At 36.2% G+C, this 15,917-nt stretch overlaps 4 protein-coding genes across 9 annotated transcripts; 3 read left to right on the top strand and 1 right to left on the bottom strand.

Annotated features, from left to right (window-relative positions):
* The first annotated feature begins 898 nt into the window (after nucleotides 1-898).
* Nucleotides 899-4,767, top strand: LOC105977741 (serine/arginine-rich SC35-like splicing factor SCL28). Of its 5 annotated transcripts, none has more exons than XM_088820571.1 (7): nucleotides 899-1,223; nucleotides 2,473-2,550; nucleotides 2,687-2,851; nucleotides 2,939-2,997; nucleotides 3,185-3,224; nucleotides 4,197-4,358; nucleotides 4,566-4,767. In XM_088820571.1, exons 1-7 carry the CDS (start codon nucleotides 1,069-1,071, stop codon nucleotides 4,573-4,575), a joined length of 669 nt encoding a protein of 222 aa, XP_088676697.1. In that variant the 5' UTR covers nucleotides 899-1,068; the 3' UTR covers nucleotides 4,576-4,767. The 5 variants fall into 5 exon arrangements, 3 of the variants coding, with proteins under 3 accessions (XP_088676697.1, XP_088676699.1, XP_088676698.1); XR_016032104.1 differs by lacking the exon at nucleotides 4,566-4,767 and adding an exon at nucleotides 3,597-3,945 and having other exon boundaries at nucleotides 918-1,223; nucleotides 4,200-4,335; XR_016032103.1 differs by lacking the exon at nucleotides 4,566-4,767 and adding an exon at nucleotides 3,597-3,945 and having other exon boundaries at nucleotides 918-1,223; nucleotides 4,197-4,332.
* Nucleotides 4,768-6,369: 1,602 nt separating this feature from the next.
* LOC148768954 (uncharacterized) lies at nucleotides 6,370-6,714 on the bottom strand. The gene has a single exon (XM_088820877.1). The coding sequence runs from the start codon at nucleotides 6,712-6,714 to the stop codon at nucleotides 6,370-6,372; it is 345 nt and encodes a 114-aa protein (XP_088677003.1).
* An 830-nt stretch (nucleotides 6,715-7,544) lies between these two features.
* LOC148768953 (uncharacterized) lies at nucleotides 7,545-8,434 on the top strand. The gene is made up of 2 exons (XM_088820570.1): nucleotides 7,545-7,704; nucleotides 8,126-8,434. The coding sequence occupies exons 1-2, from the start codon at nucleotides 7,614-7,616 to the stop codon at nucleotides 8,314-8,316; spliced, it is 282 nt and encodes a 93-aa protein (XP_088676696.1). The 5' UTR covers nucleotides 7,545-7,613; the 3' UTR covers nucleotides 8,317-8,434.
* Nucleotides 8,435-10,943: 2,509 nt separating this feature from the next.
* Nucleotides 10,944-15,869, top strand: CLA1 (Deoxyxylulose-5-phosphate synthase). 2 transcript variants are annotated; one of them, XM_013003150.2, is made up of 10 exons: nucleotides 10,944-11,076; nucleotides 11,896-12,024; nucleotides 12,174-12,338; nucleotides 12,439-12,589; nucleotides 13,069-13,340; nucleotides 13,456-13,729; nucleotides 13,817-14,124; nucleotides 14,228-14,509; nucleotides 14,807-15,091; nucleotides 15,563-15,869. In XM_013003150.2, the coding sequence occupies exons 1-10, from the start codon at nucleotides 10,963-10,965 to the stop codon at nucleotides 15,710-15,712; spliced, it is 2,130 nt and encodes a 709-aa protein (XP_012858604.2). In that variant the 5' UTR covers nucleotides 10,944-10,962; the 3' UTR covers nucleotides 15,713-15,869. The 2 variants fall into 2 exon arrangements, with proteins under 2 accessions (XP_012858604.2, XP_012858595.2); XM_013003141.2 differs by having other exon boundaries at nucleotides 11,893-12,024.
* The last annotated feature ends 48 nt before the right edge of the window (nucleotides 15,870-15,917 follow it).

Genomic DNA, 15,917 nt, shown 5'->3' with positions numbered 1-15,917 from the left:
CGATACAAGAGGTTTTTTTGATTGAATTAAAGGGTAGATATCATAAGAGATACTGGTTATTTATATTGGGTGTATTTGAATCATAGATTTACACATAATTACACGTATAAATGTGTATGTGTGATTAGTGGATAATTATTTAATCAGATACACGGTTCAAACTCACCCGATATAAATCGCCAGGTGTTGCATCTAATTTCCAGTAAGATAACTTATGTAAACAAATTTTTGGTGTTATTAATTATTATATATGAAGATAAACTATAGCCACATTTACTGAAGTAAAACAGTATAATTGGATACAATGTTATAAACATTATTTGTTTCATGTTAAATATTTTAAAATGCTAACTGTTAGATCTAACAGTACTCTTAAGTACTAATAATAAAAGATAGAAATTTATTTTAATTTAATCATATGTTATGATGTGCCAGCTGGAAATAATTTTTATATTTTATATCTTAGCATCAGACACCCTGTGTTTGGAATCCCTATGATGATTTTACAATAATTATATAAAATTCTGCCATTGATTCATATGTTTGATTCAACAGAAGAAAAGAAATTGAAATAAAAAGATTTAAAAATTGATATTTTTTGCTGTTCAAATGTATTACTACTGCCTAAAATCAGCTATTCATTTTCCATAGAGTACATATTATTCAATTACAATTTAAATTTAAGATTTTAAAAAATAAAATGTGAAATGTCAGTCTTTTTCAAATAGCTAAGATTCAATTGAAATATCAGGTCAATTGTATAATTAATTATTAATCATTAATTAATTTTAATATTATAAATTTATTTTTCTAAAAGGCCCAACACTCAAAGGACTACATAGTACATACATTATGAAAGAGAGGCCTATTTAAGGCCCCAACCTGTGAACTTAAGACTAAACAAGGGGCCAAAGTGTTATTATCAAGAGATTAGGGGATATTTTGTAAACTTTGCCCACTTTTCCATTCTCCCTCCAAAAATTTACACTGCTCGGACTCTTCTCTCTCTCTCCAAGGGTTTCAAAACTGAAATTCCACGGCCAAACAGAACGAAACGGATAATTCACAATGGCGAATCACCGGAGCCGAAGCAGCAGCCGCGGACGCCGCCGAATACGGAGCCGCAGCCGAAGCCCGGCGACACGTAAGGAAGACAAGCGCGGCGAGCGACGCTCGCCTGCCCTCTCTTGCCTCTATGTCACCAACATTCCTTTCAGTACGAGGTGTTTTCTCATTTTCATTTTTTTTTTTAAAAAAAAAAAATTGTGTGGGAATTTCATTTGTGCGAGCTGTTTTACCGTTTTTGAGCTAGCGATCTTGTACTGTATTTCGTTACCCTTGGCACGTAAATTCGGTTAGACTTGGAAAATCTCGTCCTGGAATCATACTAATTTGGGGGTATATGGAAACTGTTGTGATTGAGGTGGTGAATTTTTCACTGGAGTTTAGTTCTGGAAAATAGTTTCGATTGAATTTTCCGATTTTGATTATTTTCTTGTTCTGCGATGATTTGTTATCTTGTTTCTGATTCAGTTAGTTGCAGGAATCTTGAAGTGGTGATATATGCCTCCTTTTCATGATAGAATTTCTTTATATTATTATTATCATTATTATTATTATTATTGAATGTTTATCTTTATAAGCTCATAGTACGTTATTTGTGCAACTGCCGTCTGCCGGGGTATGTCGGATGTCTCGAAATAGATGCATTCCTTTGTATTACAAGTATCCTCTATTTTAGCACAAACTTTCGAACAGCTGTCACATTTTACTTCTCTGTGCGTACATGGTCAGTTATTGGGTAAATGGAGCACTGTATGTATTAGGTATAGTTTCTTTGATTTTTTAACACGATATTACTACTGCAATACGATATTGAACATTTCCATTGGTATTTTTGTCGTATGTCTTGATTGTTTAAGAAACTGAGTGCCACAGAAAATTATGGATTTTATGTTCGTGTTAAATGGCTTACATGACAAAACTTTTACTTATCATATACATGAGCATTTAAATTTTGTCTACTAATTGAGGTTGTTTATAAATCTCTGTTCATGTTGGCTTACCATGCTACATTTTCGTTATGCGACCACAAGATGGGGCTCAAGTCTTGTGAATATTTTTCTAGTGTTAGTTTAGCAACATGCTTTATGGGTAGTTTTTAATCGATTTTGGACTCTAACTTCGTCTGTGATTGTTAGGATTTTATGGTGCTTAAGCAGCATACTAATGTTTTCTATTTAAGAAGTATAAAATGTATACGTCGTGTAAATGGCTAATTGCTAGATATGAATATTTGGGTGCCGTCCCTGAACTACTATTTTTTCATCTTTAAAATTGTTATTCTAGTGCAAGAAGCAAACTCTTTCTTTTTTAAGTCAAACTTTTCATCAGTTTCCCTTCGATTTTTCGGGTTTTAAGTTTTGCATCTATGAGACTTAAGTTTGCAGTTGTTATGTGCTTGCCTTGCAGTCGAGAAGAGATTAGAGTTCATTTTGAAAAATTTGGCCCGTTAGAGGATGTTAATCTGCCCAACTTCTTCTACTCAGGGTATGCTTTCTTACTGTAAGCACGATGTTTCGAGATTTGTGATATGTAACTTCATGCCTGATATATATAAGGCCAATTTTTTTTATTAAAAATTAAATAAATATCATGCCCGATATATTTGGTAATCAAAATGCAGGAAACCTCGTGGGTTTGGATTTGTTAAGTTCCTGAATCCTGAAGATGCAGCTAAAGCACAAAAACAACTGGATCATACGGTCATTTCTGGGCGTGTAGTAACTGTTACTCTTACTAGGATAAACAAGAAAACTCCTGCAGAAATGCGTAAACTTACAGGGCCAAGGTTGTACATTTTATTTAGTTTGTCTTTTCTTGGTAATTACATTGTTCCTAGGTATATTGACTTAGGTTATCGTGCTCTTATTTGCAGTTACCGGGGAAGCCGCTGGAAACGGAGTCCATTGTCTTCCCCAAGACAAAGATATCGCTGTGAGTAGAAATGAAATTTCTCATCTTATTTGGCATGTTAACTCCTAAACCTGTTCAAAAAATTGATATAACTCTTAAAAAGTTCTTTCTGGTGCTGGTTTTACAGCTAGAAAGTTTTGAAGCATATAAACTGTTTCTGAACGGTACACAAACTGTCTCTCTGAAAGGTTGTGTTTTCATATGGCAGCTTATTTGCGCTCCCGTTCTCCAGCAAGGCTTGACTTGAGGTATATGTATTAAAATTAATAATTGCGTTGTTTGTGTGGTGGATTTTTCTCGTTATATGACGTACAAAGTTATTGTGTGCAGTCATGATTTCTTTTGTTTTTGGCACCTGTGGAAAATACTATTTTTTGGCCCCTTCTTTCTCCTGTTGCAATGTTCTCCGTGCCGGTTTTATATTGTTACCTTGTTAAAGTCTTAATATATGATCTCTTGTTGCTATGTTTTCTTGCAAGAATGTCATTTCTTTAAGCATGCATTACATGTCTTGTGGTGGGTTCAAACGATACATCTGGTAATGGGAGTTATGCAGATATTAAGTGAAAATAAGTGAGATAATGAATCCAAGACTAATAAGAGAAATCGTAAATTGACAGATTTTTTGCGTTACGTTTTCATCAATGCCTTTCCAGAAGTCTGTCGTGGATAACTTAACTTCTGCATTACTTGGTACTATTTTTGAAAAATATTTACATGGTCGACAGAACTTCTGTTTCTTTTCTTCTTAGTTTGCTAGTTTGATTTACTGATGTTGCTTGCCATCCAGTTAAAGAAAGATTCTAGATCGTATATTTGGCGAAAGAAAGAAAGAAACCATCTTCAAAGAAGCAAAAAGTTTCAAAGTCATTACTGATGGCTCTGAAGTTCATTGATGTAGAGCCCTTAAACATTGTGTGCTTCACAGTATCTTGTTTTTTTCAGAAATTCTGAAAAAAAGAAATTCAGGTACACAAGTCATACTTCAGTCGATTAGGTTTTTTGACGACGACTTGTCTTGTTTTATTTTCAACCGGTGCATTTGGAATTTGAATTTCTGTGCTCTTTTATGTGAATTGTGTGTCGACAGGCTAACCTTGTAAGAGAGAATCAGAGATCTTAGTAGCTGTTTTTTCGTATTTTCTTCTGGTTTTGCTAATTTTTACCTTGAAAAATGCAAAATAACTAATTATTTGCATATTGCACTTTCCTTTTCATAGAAGACATAGGTCTCGTGAAAGGTCTCGAAGACATCGTAAGTCTTCTCCGCACGACGAGAAAAGTCAAAAGTCAAATCGCGGGTCTCCAAGCTCTAAAGAAAAGGTTCGAACTGATTATGCACCAAGAAGGAGCCCAGCCAAATCTCGTTCGAGATACTACAGGTCTGTTGTGTTGAGTTTGTTCTCGTCTTATTTTATTATTATTAATTTGTTTGATAAATGTTCTCGTATTAGTTGAAAGACATCAAATCGAAGAATATTTGATCTTCTTTTAATTTTCACAATATTTGATCCCAAGTCCTGATATTGATAATTCGAACAGTTATCTAAGTCAACTTTTCTTCTTTTCTTCGTTGACTTGCCGTGCAGTCGTCGCTGAAAGTACGTTTGATCGGTGCTGTGCAGTGTATATTCGACCAAGTTACTTTTATCGCTTTTGTTTGCTTAGAAAAAAAAGAAAGAAAATCAGAACCAAAGTTATCAATAGCATGTGAAGATTGAAGATATGTAAACATAGAGAAGTTGGTGATTGTAATTTGTAAATAAATTTCAGATAATTGCTTTACTTTTATAAGTTGTTGGTGTTTGCTAATGTCATGACAATTCGATTTTAAATAGCTAATGGTCCTTGCAAATAAAAAAATATACTTGACATAAACCTACCAATATTATATACATCATTTTTTTATATATATATATTTATTATTTTTTTGTAGGAACCGTATTATAATACAGTAAAATCTTGATAAATTAATAATCTCGTTTAAATAATAATAGTTTTCGGTCTAGACTCGGTAAAAAATTATTACACTGTAAATTCGATAATTTAATATTTCGTTAAATTAATAGAATTTTGTTAGTTCCGACTGTATTATTAATTTATTAATGGGCTGGAATTTGCAATTTTTTTCTACTTTTTTTATCCCCACTTATTTATTTAAGTAGAAAAAAAACGGAAATGCTATTCGCGGTTGCGTTTTTGCTATTCGCGGTTCATAAAAAAAAACTCTCTCTCTCTCTAAACCTCCAAAAACCCAAAAACCGCAAATAGCAAAAAAAAAAAAAAAAAATCGGAAAAGAAGAAATCAAGCTCGAATAGCCATTGGGCTTCGATTTTTTGAGGTAATTTCGACTAATTTCCGTAAAATATACATTGCCCATGTCGTTTACGCAACCAATTTCATATTTAAAGCCCCTACAAATCGAATTGTAGGGGCTTTTTTTTTCGGAAATTACAAACTGCACGCCCAAGTTGGGCGGCCAAGGGGTGTTCAAACGCCCGATTCGGGCGTTTGAACACCCCTTGGCTGCCCAACTTGGGCGTTGGATAGAGCAGCACACGCCCGGTTTGGGCGTGAACCGGCCGAGTGAACGCCCGGTTCACGCCCAAACCGGGCGTTCGAATTAATTTTTTTTTTGTTAATTCAATTATATTAATATAATTAATTTAAAATATGTTTTATGTTTGTAGGATGTCTAACTGGATGAAAAAATTAGGAATGGGAAAAGGAAAGGGTCCCCTGATTCGTCCTCCTGCAAATCCGGTGGAGGAGAGTACTGCGGAACGGGAGGGCAGAACGCACAACCGTAATATTACCAGTTCTAAACGTCGTGGGGAACGGACTGGTGCTTTTGTACAACCACGTATGACAATTGAGGAGGAGGAGGAGACAGAGGCAGAGCCCGAGCAGGAGATGGATACATATATAGATCCCCAGGAGGACGAGTACGATCCAGGACTACGTTTTCAGCAGAAGTATCAGTTCCCGGTGCCTGATTTGCCATCCGATGATGATGACGATGACGGTTTGACTCCGCCTCCGCCTCCGCCTCCGGCTTATACAATGGCTGGTACTTCCGGTGGTTCTACTCCTGCCCCAAACTCGAGGTCCCGGCCTGGTCCGAAAAAAACTCTTCCTACTCGACCGTGGAAGTTGATTGGTGAGACACCCGGTGGACCAAAATACCCTCATTTGATTCCGAGTTTTGGAGCCCATATTGCCTACGACATCTGGGAGGGAAAAGTCTCTTCAACCTTTGCAACACCCATGTATAATGATCTTCATTTTCATGGCGCATAAAAACCACTCCAACAGTAAATTTTTTTCCGACCGGAGTAAAACCAACAATCTCCAACAAAGGCAATTTGTACTGATTGGTTTTGTAAGTACTGTCAAAGTAGTATAACGTACGGAAACTTACTTAACAATTCGACAGATAGAGGGTGAGCCCACATCAAATCGATAACTGCATGTGTCGTTTCATCTGTACGGAACCACTTGTAATAGTTATGCTCCTCAAACAACCCAATCAAATGTTGTATCACTGTACGGTCACCCCTAGCTAATCTTCTCAATTTCGCCTTTTCATTGTATATTTGTTTCGAATAAGCATCGAGACCCAAGCCATTTTGTCTCAAGTTAGCCAAAATCTTCTTGGGCGGCACATGACTTTGTGAAAGATCCTTGATAATCTTCGACTCCGCTTCATTCAATGCACTAAGCCCATGCCCAGACATGTATATCGGAAAATAATTATGCTTCCCATATACTATTCTGAGCTCCCATCTATCGTCTAACCGCCGGTCTCCGACGATTTGAAAACCACATTTTATTTTTTTGCTACCAGACCTTTTCGAGGACGGCTCTGCGTTACTTTCTCGAGGCCCTCCGAACAGGTCACAAGTCAGACACACTTTCTTTATTTTGGGGGTACTTTTTCTAATTAATTTCACGAAAATAGCTCTTGCAACGGACCGAGCCCAAGCCACTAACTCGTCCCCCGAGTCAAACAATTGAGTTGTTGTAAAATAATCGGTATGATCAACTTCAACTCTAGACGTATTGTCCTGAAAAGAATATTAAAAATTTATTTAAAAAAAAAAAAAAAAAAAAAAAAAAAAAAAAAAACGGTTTGAACCGGACACCCAACTCGGGCGCCCAAAGAAGCTGTGCACGCCCAAGTTGGGCGTGCAGTTGGCTGCCGGGCGCCCGCATTGGACGTGGAGCTGCCAATTGCACGCCCAACTTGGGCGTGTACCGCTTCTTTGGGCGCCCAAGTTGGGCGTTTGGCCAATTTTTCGAGTTTTTTCGATCAAGAAGACGAAATTTTTACCTCGTTAGATCCGCTATCACGATCTTCATCCGATGAGCTCATTTGTGTTCGTATATCACACCAACAAGAATGATTTTTAAGCAAATTCTCTTCAAAACCTTCTTTTTTAAGAGAGATGGAATATTTTAATAATAACCGCGAATAGCAATTTTGCAACCGCGAAAAGCAAGTCCCAAAGAAAAAGGGGTTCTGAATAATAGATAAATTAACTTATTTATTTATGTAAAAAAAGAAAAGGGTTCTGATTTATATAGATAAATTACTGCAATCCCTAATTTTGACTGCGCACAGTGATCCGGCAACATGCTCTCTATCTCATCCTCCTCTTCCTACTCCCTCCGCTTCCTCTCGCCACCCCCTCCTCCCGGAGCTATGCCTCCGCCCATTTTCAACGGTCTCTCTCTCTCTCTCTCTCTCTCTCTCTCTCTCTCTCTCTCTCTCTCTCTCTCTCTCTCTCTCTCTCTCTCTCTCTCTCTCTCTCTCTCTCTCTCTCTCTCTCTCTCTCTCTCTCTCTCTCTCTCTCTCTCTCTCTCTCTCTCTCTCTCTCTCTCACACACACACACACACACACACACACACACACACACACGCTTCACTGTGTGCATAATTTGTTGTTATATTAGTAAGATTTTTGTTTGATTTTTGCTTTTTTTCCGGTGATTTCTCGCCATTCTCCGTACCGACAAATCGGAGCTAATGAAAAAGAAATCTCCATCAGTTAGTTATCGTACAATTGAATGTGAAACAATGAAGTTATTTAGCATTTACCAATTTTTATTTATTCATTTTTGGGCGTGTTAATTGTTGCTCAACAGTAAAAATGGGTGAGAAGAAGAAGAAGGGCGCTAAGTTGGTAAAGCTCGTCTCCTCAGCCGGGACCGGATTCTTCTACGTCTTCAAAAAGAGCAGGACGCTCCAAAACAATTTCACAAAGCTCGAGTTTAAGAAGTTCGATCCTCGTATACGAGAACATGTTCTGTTCACCGAAGAAAAGATGAAAAGATGAAGTGAGTATATATATATATTTAACTTTCTATTGCAATGTGGCCTGTAGTACATACGTTTTATTGCATTCGGAATTTCGATTATGAATCTCTATTTATAAATATCTGAATTTCGCTTGAGATCTCCGTTTATTCAGCATTGTCAACAAGCTAAATTCAGTGCCCCTTAATCGCCTTTTGTTGTTTTTATTACGATTTCTGCCCAACTTTTAATACCCTTTTTTTTTCTTTCCCATAGTTGTTTCGTTTGAGATTTTCGGTTATTGAGCATTGCCTTTTATTGTTTTATTAATTTTTTTTGCGGACTTTTAGTCGTTATTTATATTGATTTTGCTATCTCTAGAGTACATGGCTGTTAGATATTAGTTATGTGAGTGAAGCAGCATAAATTAATTATTCTCTTTGACCGATTATGCTCAAAAGCTAAACCTAACTTTTTTCCCCGATTTTTTCTTCTAATTGTGTCACTAGCTCATAGGTTCTTTATGTGCCCTTTAATTGCATGGAATGTGTGACCTTCTTCGCATAATACATCGATTTTCTGGTTATTTTGTGCGAGAAATTGCACTTAAGATCATTGTTACCTTATCTCGGTTACTATAATCAAGAACCGTTAATTTAAGGTTGTAAGTTGAATTCCTTCGGTTTTCCTTCATGTTATTTTGTGAGAAGCAGATGAACTGCAATAATTTTTGGCTGCCTTTTTTCGAGCCATTGGATTATAGATAGAATTGTACAATCCGATCTGAAGTTACGTATAGGTAGTTTGTTGACTATTACATTAATCGCATCTGAAAGATAGGCTTCGTGTTTTTTTTCTTCTTCTTAGGCAGCTAATTCAAAATTTCCGTTGAATTTTTGTATTGCATTTAGTGCATCTACGATTTTTGTAAAATAAATAGTATTCGCAATAGGAGTTTCGAATTGTCCATATTCGAGCTCAAACCGGATTGCGAATGACGAATCCTCGTTACGTTTGACTACTCAGCCATAGACAGGGAGGTGGATGTAAATTTGCAAAACAATAAGGGTTTTTTTCGTAATTACGTCTTACCTCACGCTAACGAATGTTCGAACAAAGTGGAGATGTGGAATTCCAGCACGAAACGATGACTTGACAAAAGCCAATTGGTTCACGATTTATTGCTAATGGCCTATTGTTAGCCACTAAATGTGACACTAGCTAGTGCCATTAATATGGTCTTGCACGTAAATTAGTTCTTTTTAAAATTAATCATTTTTTAATTCCATCACTTTTTAGGTCAACTGCAAACAAGGCTTTCAGTTCATATAGTAATGGTAATTGATAAAGGGTAAATTGCAACCATCCCCCTGAGGTAAGGACTATTTACGAAACACCCCTAGTATTTCCATAATCACATCAAGACCCTTGTAATTTATAGATTTTTTACATTAACACCCTTTTGTAGGGACGTGTATGTAAGAAATTTACAAACTACAAGGGTTGGGATGTAATGTGTAAAAAATGAGGGGTTTGTTCGTAAATAGACTTTACCTCAGGGAGGTAGTTGTAATTTACCCCTTGATAAAATCAGCACATAGTGTTTGTTTCTTACATTATTTCTCTTACAATTTGGTTATTATATAAAAGAAAGATGTTAAAAATTAAGGTTATGTTTGGCAAATTTAAGGTGAGAATTTAAGGTTATGTTTGGCAAATTTTGAAATCATTCCTATTTTTTTTTTTTCCTAAAACAAGATTATTGTTATTATTTTTTTTTCAATTTTGATCTATTCTCAAAATACATATAATTATTATTTTATTTTTCAAATTCTTATCCTAAAATATTCTACAGTCAAAAGTCAACAATACTCACATAGCTGATAGACTAATTAAAGCATGTGCAGACTCGAGCTTAATCTCATTCGTGAACACTGTTTAAATCGAACTCGTTGCATATAATTTGTTAGTGCTCTTTTAGTTACATGTACAATTAACGACTACTTTACGATAACATAATTTATTCAGTGCACTTATATAACCCGACCTCATTTGTAAAAAAAAAATATTAATAAATTAACACCCATACCCCCCCCATAACTTCAAAATTTGTTTTTTTTCCACCAATGCCCATTTCTTCATTTTAATTCGTTTCTTCCCAATTGGAAAAATAAATTTATTATTTATCATATTTCTATCCATTTGTGATTTCTGTCGACGTGGCCCAATAGCATCACCCCTCCCCCTCTGTGTTTCTCTTACATACACATATAGACACACATACACACACTCAAACCGAAAGGTATTGTGCTGTCAATATATATAAATGCTCCACCAAGAAAAGCAATTACCAATTTTCTGATTAATAATCAAGAATCCTCTGCATTTATTACAACTCCTTTTTGTAAATCTCCTCCATGTAAATCTTCTTCTACCTTCTTACCATCTTCACACACACACACACAATCATTCAAAAATTAACCTTTTTTTCTTACCTTCCTTAATAGTTCAAATATAAGCAGAGAGTGAAAAAAAAAACACACAGTAAAGTTGGAATGTGTGTGTGAGCAGACAAGAGTAAGAGCTGATTATTATTTTGAGCTAAATCTTCACTTTTTTTTTTCCCGGTTAAAATCTTTGTACAGAAGTGTGTGTATATATATAATTATATATAGATACATATGCGATGGCTCTCTGCGCATTTCCATTTACTGGGAGTTTGAGCAAAGGGTTAACGGGTACCCATTGGCTAAACGGGTCGGGTTTACAGCCCCACCCTTGCTGCAAGAAGAATCACCAGGTCTGAAATTTGTTCATTTTTTTTTTAATTTTTTATTTTCGAAGGTGCCCATGTGCCAATCTTGAATCTTGAACAGGAGTTATCAGATTTTCATTTTTTTAGCATTTTTTTTATAAATAGATTTGTGTGGTCTAGATTCTGATTTGGTAACTGTGCTTATCTGATTGGGTATACTGTATACATCTTTGTTTATATTATTTTGTGTTTGGGTCCATTTTTGTATCTTCATCTCTAAATTTAGTATTATAATAATTTATAGGGTAAATTACGGCCGCTCGCTAATATAAGGTCAAATTACGAGAAAAAATTCCTTGTGTTTGGGTGATTATAAAACCATCCCCGCAATTATGGATCTTCTTACACGACTACCCTTGTGGTGTCAAATTTAGTCGAATTTTTTAGATTATATGAAATATTATCTAGTTTGTACCCGTTTTGTTCCATTCGAGCTCCACATTTTGAAACAAGATGATTATAAGATGTGTCTCTTGGCTTGTAAATATCAGATTGTGGTGCATCATAAAAGGTATTTTTGCACAAAACGAGTACAAACTTGAGAACATTCTACAGAATCTACAAGATTCCGTTGAATTTGATACCGTAAGGGATGGACTTTTAAGAAGATTCATACTCGAGGGGGTGATTGTAATTACACAAATGGGAGGGTTTTTTTTCTTCGTAGTTTGACCTTAGCTCAAGGTGGCCGTAATTTATCCTAATTTATAACAACTAATTGAAATGTTTGTCCTTTTTCTTTCTTTTTTCTTTTCTTTTTTAATTTATTTATAAATTATAAATAGTGGCTTTTTGTTTTAGAAGGTAAGAAAAAGTGCAAATGGAGTTCATGCATCACTGTCAGAAAGAGGTGAATACTTCTCCCAAAAACCCCCAACTCCACTTCTTGACACTATCAACTATCCAATTCACATGAAGAATCTCTCCACAAAGGTATACACACACACACACACACACACACACACACACACACACACACACACACATAAATATATATATATATATATAACGAACTCAGCAAATGTCTATTTTTCAAGATTTTCAGTTGTTTGTCTTAATCAGCACTCTAATTATTAATACAGGAACTGAAGCAACTAGCCGACGAACTACGATCCGATGTCATTTTCAATGTCTCGAAAACCGGCGGCCACCTCGGTTCGAGTCTCGGTGTAATCGAGCTAACTGTTGCCCTTCATTTCGTTTTCAACACTCCTCAAGATAGAATACTCTGGGATGTTGGTCATCAAGTAATAGTTACTTACCATTTTTTTTTAATCTTAATAAAAAAAAGAAATTAGTGCATGTTATTGTTTTGTTAGATAATCTTGTTATTTATGTATGATGCAGTCATATCCGCATAAGATTTTGACCGGAAGAAGAGACAAAATGCCGACTTTAAGACAGACAAACGGTCTTTCGGGTTTTACTAAACGGTCCGAAAGTGATTACGATTGCTTTGGCACCGGCCATAGTTCTACCACAATCTCTGCTGGATTAGGTAATACATCGTACACTTCAAGAAAATGATGTCACTAAATGCTTACGATTTTTGTTGATTCCGATCCGAAAATTTCCGATTTTGGAATAATATTTTTTATTCCGAAAGATCCGATTTTTCCTAAAATTACACTTATATCAATATTATAAAGCATTTTATATTTGAAGTGACTAAAAATTTGGATTTTTTTGAATTCCGCCAATTCCAATCCGAGAATTTCCGATTTTGGACGAGTTCGCTCCAATTTTCAAAATTTTGATTTTTTTTAACGGAATTGGAATTAGTTTATGACTTCCAAAAAAACTGGAATTTTTTCGAAAGTGCAAATTCCGATCCGATCCGATCCATCAGATTTTCACCCCGTAGTTGTCATTAATAGCTCCTTAGAATTAGAGATAAATTTTTAGTGTCACTATATTGACATGATTTTTACGATGGTTTTGATTCTTATGTTTTTTGGATTTCTTGGCTGAGAGAAGGAATGGCTGTGGGGAGGGACTTAAAAGGGAGATCGAACAACGTGGTGGCTGTAATAGGCGATGGGGCGATGACAGCTGGACAAGCGTACGAGGCAATGAATAACGCTGGATATCTTGATTCAGACATGATTGTTATTCTTAATGATAACAAACAAGTTTCTTTACCCACTGCTAATTTGGATGGGCCCACTGCTCCCGTGGGAGCGTTGAGCAGTGCTTTGAGCAGGTTGCAGTCTAATCGTCCGCTTAGAGAACTAAGAGAAGTTGCTAAGGTTAGTATTAAGAGTCAAAAAAAAAAAATGTTTTATTTTCCCCCGAGAATTCTAGTTCCAATCTGATCCGTTCGATTTTCTCCTTACTTAGTAATATAATAATTTTTTTTTGCAGGGAGTGACGAAGCAGATAGGTGGGCCCATGCACGAACTGGCAGCAAAAGTAGACGAATACGCCCGTGGCCTAATCAGCGGTTCGGGTTCAACATTCTTTGAAGAACTCGGACTTTATTACATCGGTCCAGTCGACGGTCACAATCTTGACGACCTTACAGCAATCCTTAATGAAGTCAAAAGTACTAAAACAACCGGTCCAGTCTTGATCCACGTCATCACCGAGAAAGGCAGGGGTTACCCTTACGCAGAAAAAGCCGCAGATAAATATCACGGTAAAATCAAAAAAAAAAAAGAAAAAAAAAATCACCCCTAAATGTTTTTTCTTTTTGCAATAAATTTACGAGTTAGCATTTTTTCAGGAGTGACGAAATTCGATCCGGCAACTGGAAAGCAATTCAAATCGAGCGCTCCGACTCAGTCATACACAACTTACTTTGCAGAGGCTTTGATAGCCGAAGCAGAAGCGGATAAGGATATAGTTGCGATACACGCAGCTATGGGAGGTGGGACCGGCTTAAACCTCTTCCAACGCCGTTTTCCGACAAGATGCTTCGATGTCGGAATAGCCGAACAGCATGCAGTAACTTTCGCCGCAGGTTTAGCTTGCGAAGGCATTAAACCCTTTTGCGCAATCTACTCATCTTTCTTGCAAAGAGCTTACGACCAGGTAACAAAATATCCATCTCTTTTTTCTCTTTTCTTTTTCTTTTTTTTTTTTGGAATTTCAAGATTCCTTAATATTTGTACTATGTTGTCCCAAAAAAATGCAGGTAGTGCATGACGTGGACTTGCAGAAGCTTCCGGTGAGATTTGCTATGGACAGAGCTGGATTAGTTGGGGCAGATGGGCCCACACATTGTGGAGCGTTCGACGTGACTTATATGGCATGTTTACCGAACATGGTGGTGATGGCTCCTTCAGACGAGGCTGAATTATTTCACATGGTTGCAACTGCAGCTGCTATAGACGATAGACCGAGTTGTTTCCGTTTTCCGAGAGGCAATGGTGTAGGGATAGAGTTGCCAAAGGGTAATAAGGGCATTCCCATTGAGGTACATTTTTTTTTCTACTCATAATATTTTTTTGTGTCTGTTTCAAAATAACGGTTGTTTAAAACGGTAGGTAGGGGGGTCATGACCCTCCTACCGTTTCTCAAAAACCTAGTATAGTATAGTATTGTCGCCCCCCCGACAACCTTAGTGTATATTTGGCCCCCCTCACTATTTTAGGGTTTCGATTAATGTGAAAGAATTTTAGGAAAAGATACATAGTTGACTAAACTGCCCTTCATGAAAACACAAAAAACCGTTATTGACTGAGTTAATTTGTTTTGAGTATTTTTTTTATAGATAGGGAAGGGGCGAGTATTGATCGAAGGGGAGAGAGTGGCTCTATTGGGATACGGGACAGCTGTCCAGAGCTGTATGGCTGCAGCTGCATTGTTGGAGCCCCACGGTATAAGGTTGACGGTTGCTGATGCTCGATTTTGTAAGCCGTTGGATCATGATCTTATACGAAGCTTGGCCAAATCGCACCAAGTCTTGATCACTGTTGAAGAAGGTTCCATCGGTGGGTTCGGATCCCACGTAGCGCAGTTCATGGCTCTCGATGGACTTCTTGATGGTAATTTGAAGGTACAAATCTTGAATCATTTAGTATCACTTCTCTTTATTTCTAAATTGGTTTTAATTCGGGGGTGGAAATCGGACGAATTAGATCATAATTTCAATTTTTTTCGGACGTGGAAAACTTACTCCTTTAATCGAAAAATTTTCCTATCAGAAAACGCGGATTTTTGGAAATTCAAATTTTTTGATAACCTATAATACGAAATACATAATAATATTGATATTATATGCGTAATTTTCAAAATATAACCCGAATTTTCGTAAACTAAAATTGGATCGAAAATCGAAATCTAATAAATATTCCAATTTTGTTCCAAAAAAAAAATCATAAAAATCGGATTCGAACTTCAGAATGAAAAGTATTGTTCCAAAATGGAAAATTTTCGGATCGAAATCGACGGAATGCTGATTTTCCGTTCTAGAATTATATTGAAATAAACCTGTGTATTGACTATAAATAACTGATTTTTTTTTTAGTGGAGGCCATTGGTTCTGCCCGACCGATATATCGACCACGGATCGCCGATCGATCAACAGATGGAAGCCGGGCTAACACCTTCTCACATTGCAGCAACTGTATGTAACATTCTTGGCAAAGCAAGGGAAGCACTAGAGATTATGTCCTAGAATTTGTAACAATTATTACAACATTAATTTCTCCAAAATTAAAACTAGTTATATATTTAGTCTTTAGATTAAACTCTGATTTTAGTTTCGTATAATCAGATTGCAAGCTGTATGTTGCATAGATACATATAAAAAGATTATAAAACTACTTACTCCACTGTGTTTCTTAAAAATTCAGAATCATATAAATAAAATAGGTAAAAAA

This window comes from Erythranthe guttata, chromosome 7, assembly GCF_056151865.1.
Source record: "Erythranthe guttata isolate IM_541 chromosome 7, IM_541, whole genome shotgun sequence".
NCBI classification, from domain to species: domain Eukaryota; kingdom Viridiplantae; phylum Streptophyta; class Magnoliopsida; order Lamiales; family Phrymaceae; genus Erythranthe; species Erythranthe guttata.
Note: the sequence above shows the minus strand (reverse complement) of the source record. Positions and strands in the feature narration are given on the sequence as shown.